The sequence below is a fragment of the Sitophilus oryzae genome, unplaced genomic scaffold, assembly GCF_002938485.1.
Source record: "Sitophilus oryzae breed Bouriz unplaced genomic scaffold, Soryzae_2.0 scaffold_1442_pilon_pilon, whole genome shotgun sequence".
NCBI lineage: Eukaryota > Metazoa > Arthropoda > Insecta > Coleoptera > Curculionidae > Sitophilus > Sitophilus oryzae.
The window spans coordinates 7,321,489-7,344,249 of record NW_022146107.1 but is presented as its reverse complement, the minus strand read 5'-3'; the positions used below and the strand labels follow the sequence as shown (position 1 = coordinate 7,344,249).

At 31.7% G+C, this 22,761-nt stretch overlaps 1 protein-coding gene across 1 annotated transcript; it reads right to left on the bottom strand.

The window, feature by feature from the left end:
- Positions 1 to 1,272: 1,272 nt before the first annotated feature.
- Positions 1,273 to 21,048, bottom strand: LOC115877190 (potassium voltage-gated channel protein Shab-like). The gene is made up of 5 exons (XM_030893349.1): positions 20,709 to 21,048; positions 16,142 to 16,429; positions 5,236 to 5,356; positions 3,468 to 3,544; positions 1,273 to 1,522 (listed from the first exon to the last, which is right to left on the bottom strand). The coding sequence occupies exons 1-5, from the start codon at positions 20,967 to 20,969 to the stop codon at positions 1,505 to 1,507; spliced, it is 765 nt and encodes a 254-aa protein (XP_030749209.1). The 5' UTR covers positions 20,970 to 21,048; the 3' UTR covers positions 1,273 to 1,504.
- Positions 21,049 to 22,761: the final 1,713 nt, after the last annotated feature.

Sequence of the window (22,761 nt, the reverse complement as noted above, 5' to 3'; positions counted from 1 at the left end):
TCACTCAAAAAAAATTCTATTTTAAATTTCAATCTAGAGTGCCATGGCTGTGTTAAAAACACTAATTTTTAATCAAGGAGCCTTGGAAAAATAGATTTGATCGTCTAATGTTTTAGTGTCTTGTCCTGGCCGGTTAAAAGATGCCCAAATCTTATTTTTAATAATATCTCAATTTTTTCAAATTGAACGCGGATGGCTCATTAGCATATTTGGAAAAAGCATTTTTTTACGAATAATTTGATACCACACACTTGGTATTTTGAGTCAAAATGTCGTTATGAACCGCATGTTACAATTTCAAATAAACCATATGCCAAAATGTCAAAAGTTGATATATGATATGTCATTCGATTCAGAGTGTCATTTTCTATCGAATAAAGTAAAAAATCACAGATCAAGTTTGTTTCATCAGATCCAACATCTCTTAAATATGAATATTATACCTACATTTAATACTTAAGAGAACTCAGACATATGTAATTTATTATATTATATAGTAATGTGATATATAATTATTGAAAGATGAATTCAATAATTCTTCTCAAAAACTAAAATTAATTCCTTTAGTAATAAATAATTGTAATACCAGATTGTACAGAATGAAAGCCAACAAAACAGAACAGATCACTTACAATTTTAGCAAATATTAATATTTAAGCAGTATCTAAAGTTATTATTCTAACCCGTATTTACGTTCTAGTATCTAAAATAATGGTTATTGTAATAAAAGCAAATTTATTTAGCAAAACTCAGCAAGATCTGCTAAATAAAAATTTAAGCATATGAAGTATTATGAAAATATACATATATTTATTAAATCAAAATATTACAATTAGTATTTAATGGGCTTGAATATGTTGATTAAATTATAATAAAATTATATAAGGGTTCTTGCCACTTAACTGCTAATATAGAAATTTAATTCTACGCTGTGTTTGTCATAATGCGGATCAACCTGCTCTCACTACCGGTTTCGAATCCGAAACCGGAACCGGTAGTGAGAGCAGGTTGATCCGCATTATGACAAACACAGCGTAGAATTAAATTTCTATATTAGCAGTTAAGTGTAATGAAATATAGAAATTTAATTCTACGCTGTGTTTGTCATAATGCGGATCAACCTGCTCTCACTACCGGTTTCGAATCCGAAACCGGAACCGGTAGTGAGAGCAGGTTGATCCGCATTATGACAAACACAGCGTAGAATTAAATTTCTATATTAGCAGTTAAGTGGCAAGAACCCTTATATAATTTTGTTATATACCTCTACTGCAAGAAATTTGTTTTCTATTTTAAATTATAATTTGGTACTGATCCAAATAGTCACCAAAAAGACTGAATTATAACCGACAGCGCATTTCAGAGTTCGAATGATTAGAGTGCGACTGGTTGTCGCATTTGCCCATTCACCATCAAACGTACGTATATAAAAAAAGTTATAAGGCAGAAACAGCTGAAAAGGCACGATTAAATATAAAAAACAACACCGATATTCTCCAGATCTTCAAGTTGCAGTGGACATCTAGAACAGTTATTTGCCATATCATTCGTAGTAATTCTGATGCTCGAAAATATATAATTCTGTGTTATTTTACATTTTTAGTCTTATATATATATTATTAACCTCTAATTATTATTAAACATACAAGGCTTTACCCTAAAGTACAGATATTCAAATTTATAAAAATATCTATAAATTTGTATAATACTTCTCAAATTGTATAAATATTTTGTCTGTACTAACACAAAAATTATTAGGAATTATATATTTTTGACTAAACAACAATAATTTGCTAACGTTGTTTTGACATTATAAAATAATTCTTGTAAATATCTTAGAAACAGTAATGTGTTAATGTTAAGGAAATGTGACTCATAACACTACACATTATGGAAAATGTTTAATGTATTTTATAATAGATATTAAATACACAGGATGAGTCTTAAAAAACATTTTTATAGATGGTATATTTCCTCAGAAACACGTCTATGAGTTTTTTTGCATGATTATTGAACATTTTTACTGTGAAGATTTTTTTTTACTTTGCAATTTTTTGAAAAATTTAAACGATTTTTTTTAATTTTTAGTAAAAATAATACTAATATCTCCATAATATAGCAACATAGAAAGTAGATTAAATTTAAAAAGAAAATCCAGAAAAGATCCAGCGATTCTCAAAAGCGAAAAATTATCTAAAAAGCAGTAAAGAGAAAATATGTTTCTTTTATAAAAATCTACCAGCCCTAAAAACATTTGCACTTATTTAGGACTCATCCTGTATGTAATATTAATTGGTATGAAAAAACGAAATGTGATTAGTATAGTTATTACTAAAAAGTAAATGCTACTGTTTTGACTAACTAAAAATCTATTTATGAGTGAAATTACTCACTAATAAAGGAATATATTAAAAAATCTCGTAAAAATATTTTAAAAAAATCTTGGAAAATATTTGATTTTATTTTCTTATTTTTTTTGAAATTTTAGATAATATAAAACCGTATAAACTTATTTTAAAATTTTATGGTAACAGACAGGCATATTATGCATCATTAAATGTTATAAAAGTACATAAGTATCTGTTATTTTTTATCCCTTCTCCTAAAGATAATTATTAGATCTATTTTCGAGCATCAGATGAAAAACATTTAGCATTAAGCAATATTTAATTTAAAACTTTTTAAAATTTTGTATCGTATGAAAAATCGGAATATAACTATTGATAGAAATATTAAAATTATAATACGATTATAATGTTATTTTATTTACAGAAAAAAACGCGACAAAATCATGCTCAAGCAATATATATAGAAACAAAATAAAATACAAAAATTAAATAATAATAGAATTTAAGCAAAACGAAACACAAATTCGCAACAATACACCAAAACACTATACTTTTAAGAAGAGACGCGCGTTTCGCTGAACATTTTAATATCATCCTGAGGCCCGATTCTGTAAACATATTTCCTGTCTAATGACTCATCAATCGTATACAAATAACTGAGGCTAGACAAGAAATTTCTTGCTACGGACCTTACAGAATCCCACTGCACACTGCTGAGATGATTGAACCAGTTTTAATCATCTGCTGATGATGCTATGATTAGCGGCACGCGTGTCCAATGTTATAAGTAAAGTGTTTTGATATATTGTAGTGAATTAGTGTTTTATTTTGCTGTTGTAACGTCAAAGGTACTAACCTCCAACAGTAATAATAGAATTTAAACTTTCCATCGGTAGAAATAATTAAAATAAAAACTAAAGTATCTTCATAAATTAATAAAATTTGTCTTCCAATAAAAAAACTAAGCTTAAGTTAAAGCTTAGTACAAAAACTAAGCTAAAACCAATAAAAAATAAGCTTAAGTTAAAGCCACCATAAAAACGTCGAAAATATAGCAAAAAATTGTTTAAAGGTAGCAAGCCTCCCATTTTAACGGTAAATATGTTATCGTAAACTCACCCTAGCAGCTATCGAAGTAGTAGGTTTCTCCAGTAGGTCCCACAGCCACTTTTGCCACTGTGAACATTGGTCCTCGCCTAAACATTCACAAAAAAAATAATTAAAAATTTTAATTCTCGCCGACCACATTGTAAAAACCCGCTATAACACAAGGAATATATCTACAATATACAGTGTAAGCTCAAAAATATTGAACCGGTACTCCTGGCAGTTGTCAGTGTCAAAAATAAATTACAAATTTTCGGATACTTAACCGTAAATATGCGACGCAAACTTTATAAGAAAAAAGATTTTTAGAGAAAAAATTAGAAGGCACATGTAAGCCTCGTTTAGAACATCGAAATTAGTGGAATAAATTAGTGGTTTTAATTAGCGTAGAAATGTGTTCCTTTAATTTCAATGTAAGACATTCAGAAAGTCAAAATTAGTGATAGTAAAGCTTCATTCAGAACCTCGAAATCAGTGGAATAAATTAGTAGTTTCAATTAGCCGTAGAAGTTTGTTCACCTAATTTTAATGTGAGCATTCAGAACGTTATAATTAGTGGTAGTAATTTTCATTTATTGAAAAAAGTTAACAAACTTTTGACTTTTCCATTAATTATACTTCAAAATTTGCGAGGAATGTCATTTTGGTCTTTGATTATCACCCGTCATGAAAAATTTTGGTTAGAAATCAAAAGTTTATTGTTTTATAAGCTAAATATTATGCTTTCTCTATGGATACAACAGACTACCGCAAGCTGTTGCTAGGATATTTCATTAATTTTAATTGTGTTTTTTAGACATTGTGAATGATAGTAAACTAAAAAGTATAAAGTGTAATTGAAACCACTAATTTATTCCACTAATTGGGAGGTTCTGAATGCAGCTTAATTTTCAATAATTTTTGCCAATAATAATACTTCAAAATTTTCGACCCAGGTCATTTTGGCCTTTGATTATTATCATCCGTCAAAAGAAATTGTGGTTATAAATAAAAGGTTTAATGAAGGGTTTATCTATGGATACAACTTACTACCCGAAGCTGTTTCTAGGATATTCTATTAATTTGAATTGTATTTTTTAGATATTATGAATGATCGTCAAATCAAAAGTATAAAGTATAGGTAATAAATAAACAACTAATTTATTCCACTATTTTCGAGGTTCTGAATGAAGCTTAAGAGCTTACGATCATTCACAATATCTAAAAAAAATACAATTCAAATTAATAGAATATCCTTACGGTTTTCAGTTGTACACATGGAAAAAAGTTTAGTAATTAGCTTATAAAAATATATTTTTTCAATTCTAACCACAATTTCTCTTGACGGACATTACTCGCTAATTTTGAAATATAATTAGTGGCAAAAGTTAAAAAGCGTGTTTTTTCTACTAATTAGACATTATTAGCACTAATTTTGACGTTCTGAGTTCTGAATGCTTATATTAAAATTAAAGAACCAACCTGTGACTCTAATTGAAACCACTAATTTCGAGATTATGAATGAAGCTTAATATCGTAAAATAAAAAAAACAAATACATAAGAATCCACCTTAAGTCGAAAATGTATTACTGCACTGTTATTTGAACCTTGCCTACCACCACATTTTCCTATAATATCAGTAATAACATTTTGGAATAAAAAATTGTATTGAAAATGCATAGTTCAAATGGTCAAATAGTATATTTCTTGAGCGCTTCCGCTAGAAAGGTTAGGTATCTATCGAACGATAAATGTTTCAAATTAGTTTTCGTCATAGTTTAGTTCGCTTGACTTACATACCGAATTCTTCTTCGTCTCGTTGTCGAAGAGATTCAGCCTCCTTTCTCATTTCTTCATGCACATGCTCTTTCCTCTGATGGTATTTGTGTTGGCAGCAAGATTCTAAATATAATTCGTCTACCTGTAATAGATGTAAACGTAATAGGTAAAAAGTTATTAGGTAAAATATGATATATAAACATCTCATAATTTATTTAATTTCAAGGAATAATTAAAAAACAAACATTTTTTCTTTAGTTCTGAGTTTAATACGTGGCGCGCTGTTACGTACACATATTATTACTACTTATTCCACAATCTGCATTAGAACTGTATATTAGCAGTAAGTGTATTGTGATCCGTGATACAACACCACCCCCTCCACGTAAGGCCATTCAAGATGATATGCGCAAGGCAAATATGGCGGCGAAAACAGTGCATTTTTAAATTGTTTACCTTCAACCTGAAAAGCCGGTAGTGGTTTCTCGTTCCGATTGCATACCAGAAATAATTAATTATATCTAGTTTGTTGTGCTTCTGCAACACGTTTGTTTAGTTCTTAGTATTCAGTACATGGAGTGGTCAGAAAATTGTGATAAAATAAGAGTGTAATAAAAATCCAAACCAGACATTCCACATAGGGAACTTCAAACTTTTGTGCTTGTCGTACTCCTGTATTATTAATTATTTTAAAGTAAGAACTAGAAGTATTTATCAAGATATTACACCTAAATGAGTAAAAAGTCTTCACCACCAGTCTGCATAGTACTTTATAATGGTTACTTACAATAATCAAAAGATAGGTATTAAAGGGTTAACATTTTATTGTAGCATGCCTTTTACATGCTCTGTTCCAAATTGTCACGGAAATTATAGAGGGGGTCCCAAGGTTTCTGCTTTTATATTCCCAAAAAATGACGAGCTTCTTAAAAAATGGTTGACAACTATTAAAAGAGATAATTTCACTCCTACTGGTAGTTCTCGGGTAAGGAGTTCTCGGGGAGTGCATTAAATATACCTCAAAAAAGCCAAAGGCCAAAACCTCCGTTACCCTAGTGAGGATGTAGTTATGGCTACTGCTTACACTTACCTCACTATAAGTAAAATATTGGAAGAAGAATCAAGCTTTTTACATCAAAATGATCACAGAAAGATATTGAGAACATTGACATTTGAAAATATAAATGGCCTGGATGTAAGTCCTTTTTTAGGTCACAATTGCCCCTCACATACGTCAGAATTTATTATTAAATCCATCTTGTGCAGAATTTCCAATATTTTATTGAAGAACTATGCAAAAAAAAGGAATGACGTCTTTACCACAAAGACAATGCCCTATGTAAAGAGAAAGAGTAAAGAAAACTAAGCTAAGGTATTTAGTTTTTTTCTATTTAAAATCTTGAAACACACATTGTGTTTTTTAGTTATCCTCCATTTGTGTAATGCTCGAAACATGGAAAAAATATTCCATATTTTTTGATCCAAGCCAGTGTAGTTTATAATTCCAAGAGCATTTACCAAGGCTTTTACTAAGACAAATAACCTCCTATACTGTCCATAATAGTATATATTTATCAAACGTTCAGTAAATTCTAAACTATGGTAGGTAAGTGTTTGCAATTGAATATTTAGTTTATATTGCTATTTTCTGTCATATATTTCTGGTTATTTCTTTTTCCAATGATTTTGTACACCCTATATATGCTACCTCAAGTTTGAATATTTTAACACTACCTATTTTCTGAGAAAGCAGACCTTTTTATAAAAACTAACATAAACTGATGTTTTCATAAAAGAAATAATACAAAAAATTCCATACTTATGTGGAGAACTTTAGACTCCCTGTATATTAAAAAATTAGTGAAATATTACGTAATCTAACCCGACATGTGTGTGAAAAATGTCTATTTGGAAATAAAACAGGGTTTAAAATACGCGCCAAATAAAGCACTATCTCCGCCATATTGGAAAAGGTTGAACGGCCTTAAGTGGAGGGGGTGGTGGATACAACCACAAAAATACGATAAAATTAAGTCTTAAGTTTATGTAAAGTAAGATTTATGTCAATATATTATGATATTGAGACCTTTTTGGTATTTCCGTCTAATGGTAAATAGTATTAACACAACTAATTGCTAACAAAGCATTTTCGTAGATAAAAGCCATTGCTATAAACTCGAGCCATGAACTGACGCATATCAGTCCGTGTGGATCATCCGCATTTAAACAAAACCCTCAAGGCACAAAAGTAAAATTTTATGTGTGTGTCTACCTTAAGAGACAAAAACAGCCATATTATTTGTACAGCAAGAGTAAAAAGTAGTATGTAGGTACTTACATTGATCATAATTATTATTAATGCGTAATAACTTTAAGACTATATTTTTGAAACATAAATATTCACTTTGTTTACTTGTGCTGTTAGAGAAATCATAAATATTTCATGTGTTATTAAAGATGGCTAAAAATAAGCTCGTTTATATTTTTGAAGTAAATTCGTCATATTTATTTTTATTATAATAAATGGAAGAAATATTAGATGCATAATTTTATAAAATCATTGGCACTGTATCAAAATGTGCATTTATTATTATAAACTGACCTGAAACGAAATATGTTACATATTTATCAATAATTCAATTTACTACAAACACAATGTTCTAAACAAGAGTTATGGAAATATATCTACTTTTACTGTTTAAGAAAATGTAGGAACTAGTGGGCAGTCGGAAGGGTTTGACAAAGAATTAATACGCTTTGTTAATTGTCAAGCTTTCGGAATTTATTCATTCCTTCCTCATGACACTAAAATGGAAATACATGTTATACAATTATTGCTCTAAAAGTTAAGAAGAAAAAACTTACTTAACGTGGTACAACTACTTATATAGTTTACTAATAATGGTTATTGCTAACGTGGTTTACTGTTTAATATATTTTATTTTATTTTTTAAAATCTAAGGATTAACTTTTGTCCATTTCTGTAATCCACTGTATTTTAGCAAATAATTGCTTTAAAACAAACATCTCTCTTTTTAAACAATACTTAACCTAACCAAACTTTGAAAAACACCTGAATGTAGTATTTAGCAATAAAAAGAATTGGAAGATAGAAGCGTTTGCCCAGCAGGTAAAAGACCATACCATAACGTGGTATACTCATGCTTCCAAAGTCGAATCAGGAACAAAGAATACTTGGGCCGAAAAAACTAAATACTCCGAACCCAATGGACACCTACCCCAGCATCCTACCGGCAGAAAACTACGCCATCGGGAAATGCGTACAACTTATCTTCGATATGAACTATCGGAAACAAGAAATAGCCATCTTATCTAGTAGTCAAGCAGCTTAAAAGCGATCAACAGCTGTATCAATATAAATTCGAAATTGGTCAAAGAATGGCGAGAGAAACTGAGCAAATTAGGCAAAAAATAAAGTTCTCCTACTATACATATATACCTAACGATCTAGTTAGAAAACAAGAACCCCATACAATCTACATCTACATAGTCACCTAATAAATAGCATATACAGGGTGAGTTTGCTACGATGTTCTCTATGGGTATCACGGAAACTACTGGAGATAGAGAGTCGGTTAAATGGGGAAAGAATTGCAGTTTTGTGGGGTCATAAATATGCGCCTTTCCGATTTTTGAAAAAGTTCATGGCTTACAAGATATTTCGAAAAAAACAAATTTTGGCTATTTTAAAAATTGTCCCTAATTCCATTATAAGCTATTTTAGACAAAAAGTTTTCAGATAAAAGTTGTAGATAATCACATTCTTAAAGAGATCGTGTCCTCCATTTTTTTCTAAAGCCTGTCATTTTTGACATATAATACAAACATATGTTTTTTAAATGGAAACCATAGTTGGCCATGACTTCATAAAAAGCGTCATTTTTTAAGCTTTTTGGTGATATAAGCTATAATATCTTTTCTTCGAAAAATTACTGAGTTATAGCCAATTCTTATCATTTTTAAACAATTTCACTTAGTTAGCCATGGAAACAAGTTCAATCGTGTTTGCTCTCATAAATGTGAAGCTGTCACATCACATCCAAACTTATTAAATTAAAATAAACAAAAATTGTAAATATGAATTTTTCAAATGAAGAAAAGTGTGTAGATACTCGCGCATCAATAGAGTGGTTCCAACATGACTTTCATTATGACACACCACCCCCACCCCCGTAATAAAAAGAAATGTTAAAAATTATTTATATCATAATTATGCAAACGCAGGGATAGGAAGAGGTGGACTAATTGCATAGGCCTCCTCGATCACCTGACCTATCCATTTTAGATTTTTTTATGCGGTATAGTTAACAATAAGGTTTACAAAAGAACTTATGAATTAAGAGAGGCACTCCAAGTGGCAGTACGAGAAAAGTTTAATTAAGTCGACCAGTCCTTCTGTGAGAATAGGTAGTAATTCGCAGTTTTAAAAAGATGCAACTCAAAACAATGGCGAATTTTTTGAACATTTTCTAAAATAACTATTTTTCTAAAATATAAAGTGTTAGTAGTGATATTATTTTTTTAAGTTTTAGTTTGTGTAATATAAATTGTAAAGAACCGTTCAGTAATATATTCTGAATTTTTATAAGTTATAAATCATAACAGAATAAGAATACCATGCAATCTAAGTGAAATTAGTCAAGAAAGATAAGAATTCGCTATAACTAAATTTAACTTTTCTAACATGTCTTTACGTTCTCTGAAAAACGTAACATTCACCGGTCAACGTATCCTCGAAAATGTATGGTCAAGAAAAGTTGAACCTAACCTACACGCTTTTCTTCATTTGAAAAATTCATATTTACAATTTTTGTTTATTTTAATTTACAAAGTTTGGATGTGACAGTTTCACATTTATAAGAGCAAAGACAATTGAACTTGTTTCCATGGCTAACTAAGTGAAATTGTTTAAAAATGATTAGAATTGGCTATAACTCAGTAATTTTTCGAAAAAAACATATTATAGCTTATGTTGAAAAGCTTAAAAATGGCGCTTTCTATGGAGTCTTGGCCAACTATGGTTTCCATTTAAAAAAACATATGTTTGTGTCATATGTGAAAAATAACAGGCTTTAGAAAAAAACGGAGGACACAATATCATTAAGGATGTGATTATCTACAACTTTTATCTGAAAACTTTTTGTCTAAAATAGCTTATAATGGAATTAGGGACAATTTTTAAAATAGTCGAAATTTGTTTTTTTCGAAATATCTAGTAAGCCATGAACTTTTTCAAAAATCGGAAAGGCGCATATTTATGACCCCACAAAACTACATTTCTTTCCCCATTTAACCAACTCTCTATCTCCGGTAGATTCCGAGATACCCATAGAGAACACCGTAGGAAACTCACCCTGTAGGTACCATCCTTTGACACTAAAATACTGAAATGCAACAGTAGAAACTTACTACAGTAGTACTTACAATTTAAAAGATTCTGTGTTAAAAAAACTCTCAAAACAAACCACGGCAACTAATATTTTTAACTAAAATATTGAAGTTCTAACGTTCTAAATAAAATACAAAAATGCACTGTTTAATCTCTCAAATATAGTCATGCTAGGAAAACTATTGTCGCCAATAAGACTTAAAGTTTCTTTTGTATCATAGATAGGTAATTCTTTCTGTTTTTACTCACCTCCATTAGCCTTTCAGTAACCTACTTTTTTTAATTAACTATATGCTCCACTTAAGCGGGATATTTACTGAATACAAATTAGTTATAATTTATTGATCTGTTGTTCCGATGCGTGGTTTATAATTAATAGTCTTTTTTATTCTAACCAAATACATAAATTTCGAGTTTGGGTGTCAGCCAACGATCAGAAGATTAGCCTAATCCTTGTTTTGCATTATTTTTCGCTGGACAATACCAAGCATGCATAATTTTTTTATCGTTCGATATTAGCTGGTTTAAAAATAAATTTTAATTTCAATATAGAGTTTAAACATTATATTATTACCAAAATGTTCTCATTCCTACTCAAAGATAAATTGGTGTCTAATTTATACAGGATATTACGAAAGCGTAGAGCGTCATTCAATATTGTGAAATATTTTCAGCAAATTATATTTTTATTTCTGTAAATTTACTCTTTTTTACCAATTTCTATTTGCTAGATTAGACTTGATTCTTTGAGGCAGCCGTCGGCCTGGTCCACCAATGCGCCTTTTCAGGTCTATTGTGGTCTAGTTCTGATCCTTAGGTTACATTCTCCAGTCCCATCCTTTTTAAAAAATCTAGCAACTTGGAGACTGAACCTTCCATATCACTCTGTATTAGGGTGTCCGTTATTTACCAAGTTGATCATCTCTCTCACGACGCCATCTAAATTTTTAGTTTATTGTCTAGAAAAAAATAACAGACCATTGTAAACCCTTAATATTGTCGCGACCTAGCTGGGGGTTGTTTGCTAGGGTCGCTATACCAGGTTCTCTCTCTCAATCAAAACAACCATTGAACACAATACACATTTATTTAACATAACAAGTTCACAGTATAATACAATTTTGGGGAATGCCAAGACTTAATGGTTTAGTTAACTAAGTACTTACAGGAACATCTTCAGTCTGCGCTGTCTTCTACTAACGGACTGATAACGCGAATTACTGACTGTATAATACGACTCACATCGATGGACTAACCAACTCCCCTGTCTTCAGCACACTATCTTATATTTTTCCGCTCGTCCCAATTATCGGCGGGTACGTGCTCAAAAATCTCCTTTGTATATTTCCAGCACCGATATTTAGTACGAGCTAGCCCTGGAACATCACGCTCACATCGACCTGATTTTAATTGTTTAATTAATAATGTTTATTATAAGAACATATTCAGGTCGACGTATACGCGAACGATTCCCTTGAATCTACATCAAATTGGTTTACTAGAATTATATTTTACATGATTTTTCCCAATCTGATGTAAACCCAAGTTGGCCTATATTTAAGTCTTGACAATATACACAATAAACCTTGCCCCAAAGACGATTCATTTTCCATTTAAATTACATGGGAATTTGCCACTTTTTGCAAATAATTTTTTTTCTCTCGATCTTGCTCTCTCGCAGCCATGACAATCACATGTTCTGAACATTGTTGTTGAACAAGTTTGTGTGTTCATCACATACAGAATTGGGCGCTCTACAAAACGGGTCTCTTGCAATTTTTCGATAAATCTACTCCTTCAAAAGTTATTCACGGTTAAAGTTACACTCGGAAAATTCCTAAATTTTTCAACTTTTTTGACAAAATTATGATTATTTTTGAAAGACTTAATCTATTATTTGAAAAAAAAAGCAACTTTCATGATACCATGATAAACAATTTTGAACAATGGAAAACAAATGAATGCACGACAGGTAGTTAATTCTAACACTTATTATTTTTGAGCTTGTATTCTTTTGCAGTACTTAATTAACTAATATTTCGTTAATAAATTTATATTAATTAACTAAAGTTCGGTAAATTTCTGTTATTTTTATTTTTTTTTATATTGAGTTGACGATTTGAATTTATTTTTACAAACATTCTTGCCAACATACGGATATTTTCTACGCAAGCGCACTTCAACGCATTTAGTAGCTCGACTAGTCACTGGCGTCTAGCCGGACCGTGCACCTCTCCAACTTCCAACCCACAGTTCCAATGGCGGCCGAAGTTCCGGATCATTTTCCAACGATTCCCGCCAAATTTAAATCGTAGGTTATTTTTTTGCCTTTTATTATAAACTTGTAACTTTCGAGAGTAAGTTCTTAAATAATAGTAGCATAATTTAACCTAAATTTCAAAAACGTACGAAGTTCTACAAAATCGGTCGGGTATTTCGCGTATTACATCTATAAACAAAAAAAATTACCCCAGAGACTAGCCAACGCAATCAAAATACGCCTATGATGTATTTTGATTTGTCAAAAAAGTTGAAGAATTTAGGAATTTACCGAGTGGTTAATATTAACCGTGAATAACTTTTGAAAGAGTAGGTTTATAGAAAAAATGTAAGAGACCTTTTTTGTAGAGAGTTCAATTCTGTACAAGAATATGTGTATTGTCATGGCTGCGAGAGGACAAGATGGAGAAAAAAAATTATTTGCCAAAAGTGGCAAATTCCCATGTTATTTAAATCCGAAATGAATCGTCTTTGGGGCAAGATTTATTCTATATGAATATTAAGAGTTTACAATGGTCTGTTATTTTTTTTAGATAATAAACTAAAAATTTAGAGGGCGCAATGATCAACTTGGTAAATAACGGACACCCTACTCTCTATCAATGGCCTATAATTGCGTATTACCGAGAATCGCACATTTGCCAGGCTGTCGCACAGACATGAAATGTGTTCTGTGGTTTCTTCTTTACATTAACAGAACCTGCACATGGCTTCGTCCGCCAATCCCATTAGCTTTAGATGTCTATTCAACTTACAATGCTCTGTTAGTAGACCCACTACAGCTTTGACTGTCTTTCTGTCTTTGCTTGTATAAGGTCAAGAATTTTAGCGAATGTGTACTATGAAGTTTCTCGCCTGTCTCTGTCCTGGTGAATTTCTTCACCATTCTAGACATGTATTGTGTTGGCTACCTTGCAAAAAAATCTTCCCTCTTTTCTCTTTCTCAACAATATACAGGGTTGTTCACCACATACGACACGGAATATTGTAGCTAACCGATTAGATTTTTGCAAATTGTAAGTTTTGGGTTCGTTGAAGGACTATTAGAGCTACAATTTAAAAATATGTTTATAAGATACAGAGTGTCCCAAACAAATAAAAAATATCAAAGTTGTGTTTTTTTAAATGGAACACCCTGTATATTATTACATTTTTGGTTTCTACGATTAAAATAAAGGTAAATTTGATTAAGGTTCACCGCATTTTAATCTTACCGTTTTTGAAATGTTTAGGTTTGTGTCAAAATGCAGTAATAATTTTAATGCTTCATTTCTCTAGGCATATTTAAGTTTTTAGTTGGTAAGCAAACTAAATATTTTACTGAAGTATTCCTATTTACTACATTTTGTATTGCAATAATAAAAATTGTACTACCTTATACAGAATGTCTAAAAATTTATTTTAATTAATTACTAGCTTTTAACGGCAATAACTTGTTTAATTTAAGTAGACCACCCTATATATTTTATGAGAATCAGATGCACAATTTAATTGTCTATCAAATTGTATTATACCATTTTAATAATTTAGACCTCATTTATCAATATACCCATGGAATATTGGCATTTTAGATTATTTTTAAAGATGTAACAAATTTTTAAAGAGTACTGATACTAATGTTGTCGATATAGTTCGTTTATTTAATTAAAAAAATAAAAAACTGTTTAAATATTCGTTAAAGAGGATCAATTATTATAATTCTAGTATTCAAACTACATTAATTGACTGTTTGCGTTGATCAATAATAATTGCTCTAAATACTAAAAAACTGAATTTTGTATGTGTATTAGACAGTGTGGTAAAAAGAAACACCTTAAAAATTGTATTTCTTTTTTTTTTCACGAATTCTTATTTATAACAACAGAGACGTTCATTTTCATAACTTGTTATTATATTGATTTCTGATTCAAATCCACATTTATTTAGAATAATTTATTAACTAACACAATTAAATATGTTATTTATTAATATTTGGACGGAAATAATGGTGGTATGTTTATTTAATGGTATACTCTTTTATAAAGATTTAAATAGTTTTATTTTTGTATACAAATGTGCTAGTAATATTATCGTTTTTAGCACCTGTACATTTTGTACATTTGTTGCTCTAGAAACAATCTAAAATGGCAATATTCCATGGGTATATTGATAAATGAGGTAAACTATTAGAAAATGCATTTTCTATGAAGGAATAGGTAAAAAATTATATAATACAATTTGATGGACAATTAAATTGTGCATCTGATTCTCCTAAAATATACAGGATGTTCCATTTAAATTAAACAAGTTATTGCTGTTTCAAGCTAGAAATTATTTAAAATAAATTTTAGACACTCTGTATTAGGTAGTATTATTTTTATTATTACAACACAATCAATAAACTTCAGTAAATATTATTTAGTATTAAAAACTTTGATCCACTTAGAGAAATGAAGCCTTAAAAATTTACTGCAATTTCACAAAATGGAAAATATTTCAAAAACGGTAATGTTTAAGTGTGATAAACCTTAATCAAATTTACCGTTATTTTAATCGCAGAAACTAAAAATTTAATAATATACAGGTTTAAAAAAATACAATTTTGATATTTTTTATTTATTTGGGACACCCTGTATCTTGTAAAATTATTTTTAAAGTGTAGCTCTCTAATAGTCCTTCAACGAACCCAAAACTTACAATTTGTAAAAATCTAATCGCTTTGCTGGTATCTTGTCAAAGGAAAAAAGTCATTGTCAAAATTCAAAAATTATAATTTTTAAAAGAACTTAAACAAAATTTCTTGTAAAATTTTCTTACCGAATTTCAATGCGAAGTTAAATTAGATTCGAAACTTTTTTCTTACTCATGAATATTTTTCGAAAATTATAATAATAATTTTCAAAATATACAAAATCATCCAGGGTACTATACCATTGATCGAAAAAAAATGGCGCTGTCATGTTATATGTAAGTATATATGGGAAATGTCATCGATCGTCATTTCGCAATAGGAATACCGTCTTTTTTCGATCATACGGTACAAGAACAAAAACTGAAAAAGAAAAAAAGTACTGTTTACTTCTCAAGGATGTTCGTGCTGGCATACTCGTCGAAATGGACAGATCGCGTGAACGCTAAGCTTGCCTATACTCAAGTTACTCATATCATACGATTACTAGCGTTATTAAGTACACGAGTCGTTTGAGCCCGGCTTAAAAGAGAGACTCTAAAAACGTAACCAATTTTTTGAAAACTTACCCCCCAGTATTCTAGATCGTCACTGAAAGCCAGCACGCACATTTCGTCCACCAGATGCAGTTTCCCCGTTCTGTAAAAATTCAGAATCGACGAAAAGGACTTCGGATGCCGATCGAAGAAGTACTCGTTGTCGATCAGTGAGTAATCGTCGCACAACTCGCTGAGAGCCTCGTGGGTGTTGCAGTCGCGCAGTCTGCCCAGCCGGGTATGCGGCAAACGGTCCAAAGTTCGCCAAAGCACCTCGTGTTTCACGCCGCCGACGTTGATGACTACGCGCCTGTTCAGGGCCTAAAACAACAGTATTAAGGTTGATTCTCACTATACCTTCCGTATCAGCTACCTTCCGTTTACATAAAATATTATATCATGTAAATAAATAGGACAATGCACACTATCTGTTCCGTTTCCCTTCCGTTCCATATCCTTTCCTTCCATACATTTTTTTGGCGGACGGACTGAAGCGTATCGGAAACAGCGTTGTCCCGTTCTTACATGTGTACTAGCTCTGTTAACATTTTACTGATATTTAGTTATTCTTTCACCTGTTAATTAAATCTACTACCTTTTTCAAAAGATACCAATTTTTGCAAAATAAAACTTTCGTAATAATATAAATAATGGTACAATAAAAAGTATGGAACTGATACGGAACGGAAACTTACGTATAGCGTCAATACAATAAAAAATACGGAACGGATATGGAATGAATATGGAATAGAAACGGAAGATATAGTGAGAATCAACCTTTAATCAGTCAAATTACTATCTTCAATAGCTCCCATGCACCAGAAGATTTGGTCTGCGGATAAAAACTTTAAGTTTGTGGGACAGAACAAGTCTGTGGCAGACCAAGCCTGTCGCAGGCCAAATCCGCAAACTTGATCTGTCAGATTAGATTGGTTTGAAAAAACAAACGAAACGGATGAAGTCAGCAGACTTGTAACGCTGTTTCTTTCTAAACGGCAATTTTTATTCCGATAAACATTTATCTATACCTGGTGCGACTCTTAAAAGTGGCTCACCCCAGTCTTTTGACATTTTCGCTTAAGAAAATTGTATTTTAAATTTCAATCTAGAGTGTCATGGCTGTGTTAAAAACACTAATTTTTAATCAAGAAGCCTTGGAAAAATAGGTTTAATCGTCAAATGTTTTTAGTGTCTTGTCCTGGACGGTTACCAGCGCTTACAGATGGAGCGGACCGTCCGCAACTTCGGGCAAGTATCATGAGTTTATATGAACAATTTCACATGGATCGCGTATGCTCCGTCCGGATGTTGTTCATACAAACTCATAATACTTGCTCGAAGTCACGGACGGTCCGCGCCGACGCCGACGGTCCGCTCCATCTGAAAGCGCTGTTAAAGATGCCCAAATCGTATTTTTAATCTTATCTCAATTTTTTCAAATGGAACGAGGGTGGCTCATTAGCATATTTTGAAAATACATTTTTACGAATAATTTGATACCACACACTTGGTATTTCGAGTGAACTTGTCGTTATGAAACGCATGTTGCAATTTCAAATAAACCATATTCGAAAATGTCAATAGTTGACAAATGATATGTCATTCTATTCAGAATGTCATTTCCAATCTAATAAAGTAACTAAATACCGAGGGTGCCATTTGAAAATCAAAAGTTGTAGTAATTTCCAGTGAAACAGGAAAAGTGACCGAAAACCATTGAATACGTCAGTCAATCCTAATTTATATCATATATTAACATGCCAAATCTCGTTCTGTAATCTAAAAAAATAAAAAAGTTATTGGGGTGAGCCACTTTTGAGATTCACCCGGTATAAAAACTACTGTATAAGGTAGATGTTTGCCCCAAACGAGAATACATAATGGGGTAAAGATCTAATCGACAGGCCGGGTCCGCAGGTCGGGTCTCCTGATGTATGGAAAGCTAATGACAAAAATGCCTTGCGCAAGAAGAGTATCGCATAATTTGTTATTTAGCAAGATATTTTTTAGTTTTTTTGGTACTGTAAATTTTCTTTATTTTTAATATACAGGGTGTCCCAATATTCCGTCGACGTAGGACTACTACGTATTTTTGGAATCAAAATAAGTTCATTGGACACAATTTACCCCTATACAAGAGTGCTTCGTCCGTTCGAGGTATCAAAATAAACCCGAACGTTAATTAATTTAAAATTTATGAAGCTTATTATCAAATATCATATGTGATACTAACATAAAATTCCATATATTTGCTAACTAAATTAGCGCATACTAGATTTTATGCGCGTACATAGTTCGATGTGACAAGAAAAATTTTCAGTCAGCTTCGGGGGAAAACATTTTGGTTTGAGCAAGCAGGTTCGAGTAACTGCTAGACTTTTTTAAATAAGAATCTCAAGAATCCTTTAAATCTGAAAATGTTTGTTTAAAAAAATTGCCTACGTAGATTGTTACTTGCTAATGCGTTGCATGTAATGTGAATTAGGCGTTGCAAAATGCATAATGTTCAATGAAATGCAAATTTACCGCTCTCGTTGTCCTACCTGTCCCGATCGTGTACGATTAGTGATCTGCAATCAAACTCTGATTACTCAATACACGTCATCTATTGAGGCGCGATGCGGTTTAATATTAGCAAGCAAGTTAACCTCTAGTAATTCGATACGCTACGACATAAAATTCTATAATGTTAAAGTTAGTAGCGAGCATGAATAAGACAGTAATATATTCCCTAATGTTAAGGTACTAATCATAATATGCCTGTGTACTAATAATTCTGGTGAGTATGGCATTAAAATTAGTGTAGTAATGAAGAAAAGGAAAAAAGATGATGTAAGAAAGAGTCCTGAAAAAAGCCTAATAGTTGGACTACATTTTATAATTTTACTGGAAAAAAATAATAAAAAATATGACCTCAACTTACTTAAATCCAGAATATTCACGAAAATCAATCAAGTCGTTGCCTTGTTTGAATTCACACGTACAATTTAAAATATTTTTTGTTTTCCTGTGCTTGCATGATATTCGTATTGGAAATTATTGTATATAGAATTAAGTAAATTTTAATTTATTATTTATATTGTCAATTGATCTGAAAGATTATACAGGGTCCGGCAGTAGTGCGTCGGGCATCTGTAGCTCCTAGAATAAAAAACTTGGGAATTTTGTTTAAGTGTAAACCTAAAGTATGTACAAGGATGTATTTTAGGAAAATGATTCAACTTCTATAGGGTGTCTCAAAAAAGTGCGAGTGGATTGGGATGATTTTTTTTTAAATGGAATACCCTGTATATTATTACATTTTTGGCTTCCTTTCAGATCATTGTACATAATCCTAAGGTATGAATAAATATATTTCAATAGTTTCAGAGATATTAATAAATAAATAAAAAATTTATACTTTTCAACCTTCATTAAAAAAAATATTACAAATACAAGAACTGTCCTGAAATCAAAACTATATTAGTTTACATTAGATGGTATATACTTAACTTCGCTATAAATATCGTAATCTTAAATCATACAGGATGTTCAAAATCCTACGCTAAACTTTCTAAAATATAAAAAAAAATTCTTTGTTTTTTGTTAATGGAACACCCTGTATATTATTTTTTATTAGATGGATAATTAAAAAATTAACGTTTTTTGTATTTAAAGTATTTCCCAATTTTTAATGGTTTCGCAGTTACACACAGTATTATTTCATATGGCTCTCTCAACGGTAAAATACGAGAGAAAAATCATTGGGTGGCTTTGATAAAAATTTACTATGGAAAATGCCATATGAAATATAAAACCGCGAATATCTGCAAAACCCGTAAAAATTTTGAAATACTCTAAATACAAAAAATGTTCATTTTTTAATTCTCCATCTATTAAAAAAATAATATACAGGGTGTTTCATTTAAAAAAACCGAAGAATTTTTTTTTTATATTTTAGATAGTTTGGCGTAAAATTTTGAACATCTTGTATGATATACGATTACCATACTTGTAGCAGGTACGTACAGACCATCTAAAGTAAATATCTAATATAGTTTTGATTTCAGGACATTTCTGTATTTTTAATAATTTTTTTTTAAGAAAAGCTGAAAAATATATATTTTTTATTTATTTATTCATATCTGTGGAACTATCGAAATACATATACTCATATCTTAAAAAAAGTGATCTGAAAAGAAGTCAAAAATGCAATAATATACAGGGTGTTCCATATAAAAAAAATTCATCCAGATCCACTCACCCTTTTTTGAGCCACCCTATAGAAGTTAAAATATTTAATACACAAGGAATACATCCTAGAACATACTTTAGATTTGCACTTAAAAAAAAATCTTAAGTTCTTTATTCTAGGAGCTACAGATGCCCGACGCACTATTGCCGGATCCTATATGTTAAATTTTCTTTCTGTAACACGTCAATATGTCTTTTGCATCTTTTGGGTTCAACCGATGCGTGGAAAAGCACTGTAAATGAATGCCGCCATCTCTTTGAATTGTCTGTACACATTTCTTTTTAATATTAATAAAGACGCTATTATTATTATTACTAGATTAACAAATTGTGGATTTATTGTAATCACCATCATAAATGTACTCACCTTGGAGCGCATAATCATGAACGGCTCTGGCGGCAGCGAGGACATGCTCCTCGAGTACGGCCGTTGCATCTGGAGCGGCAGGGGCGGCGGTACCGGGGGCGACATCGGCTGGCCCTCCGCGTCGACCAGGGGCGGCGGCGACGGACCGGGTGCTGGCAGCGCGGCCGCCGACTCGTCCCAGCGCACGGCGGCGGTGGCGGCAGCGGCGTACCCCTCCGCCCCGTCCGCACCGCTGCCGCCGCCCCCGTCGCGCTCCTCCATCGAGGCGGGCGACTCTCGGCCGCTAGCCGTGCTGAAGCCGGGGCGGGGGGCGGCGCGGGACTGGCGACGCGGTGCTCGCCTTCATCCCGCGCCGTACTGGTCAGGCTGCCGCGCTTGCATCATCTTCCTCTGAAAGACATGAGAAAACTATAAATTAGATGTTTTGGTTGCTCTGTGTAGAATATTAAAACCACCGTATAAAGCATTTTTAGACGGTGTTAAAACTATGAAATATGATCATGACCAACCAACATTTTTTTTTACTCGTAAAAACCTCTAAAAAAACATCAGTACCATATAATCTAAAAAAACGGCATCAGAAACGACTAGAGAATGACATTTAATGATAATTTTGGCGAAGTCAAGCCCTAAACGTAATTTACCTGGGGTCGCCGGTCGTACTATTCTTGGTTTCTTAATAACGCTTACTGCCAGTTGGCCTTAAAAACGTTGTAATTTATTTTTTTCCATAGCAACTGTTAAAATTGCCTTATATCTATCAAAAATAGTAGATAAAATAGTTCTTTAACCTCAAAGGTAGATTAAATGATAGTTTAACAGGGAGGATAGGTTAAAAACTTTATTTCTTCTCGCACGTTTTTTAATTGCTTCTATTTTTGAAAATTTTTGTATTCCTTTTCATAAGTTATTCGGGATTTAAATGGAAGTAGTTTGGATATGGCGTTTATCGCCTCAGCCTGAATATCTGTTGGTAATTTACTTATTTCGTTTTGAGCCATTTCTGGCTCCAATTCAATCAGCAATCGACACGAAGGGGAATTAAAAAATATTGACTCAAAACTGACAACTAAAGACAGCTTTATTTATTTGTCAAATTACATAGAAACCAACGCCAACCCAGCACAATATTTTTTTCTACTCGTAATAAATTCCTTGAAATAATAATTTCTGAATATTTTTTAAAACGTAACTCGCTATGGAAAAATATATTGTTTTATACATGACGATAAAATTGCATTATCGTCTCTCGAAATTAATCTTTTCGGTCGACGATAAAATACCATTTTATCGTCTTATTTTTATTTATCGTATAAAAAATAACTATTTTTATTGAATAAAAATGATTTTTAAATTGATTTAAAAATTTAAAAATCGATAAATAGTACATTATTTTATTAGGAGTAAAAATGATACTTTCTTTGGCGAGGCTGTACGTTTCACATTAAAGGCAAGGCACTAATAGTCATTATTACTCCGAAGAGAACATGCTATTTTTTTTTGCATCAACTAAAATTATTAACAAATCTTGACATAATGAGTAACAAAATACTGGTCATTAAGACTTAATGTCATATGGTGGTTTGTCAGATTTTGGGATATAATAATTTTTGCTACATTCGAACTATCAGGCACAATCCTTACAAGTACATGTTTGAGAACTTCTCCTGTGATGATCACACATAGCCCACTATACTTACATACATTAAGAAAAATATGTTCACATTTGGGAATATAAATTTGAAAATTTGGGAATATGCACCTACAATAATTGAAGAATATATTTATGGTAACTTACCACTCTGAGTGGCAAGTCTGAAGTGGCAATGGATGGGACATGTGGCAAGACAGGATCCAGACCGATAGCCCCAAAAAGTCATTCTATGGAGACCTAGGGAAACAACAAAAAATGTGGACCGACCAAAAAAGAGATGGGTCGATAACGTCAGAACAGTGGCAGGAAGACAATGGATAAGATTGGCTAGAGATCGTGAAGCATGGAAAAACCTAGAAGAGGCCGATATCCAACACTGGATGGAACCAGCCTGAGAAA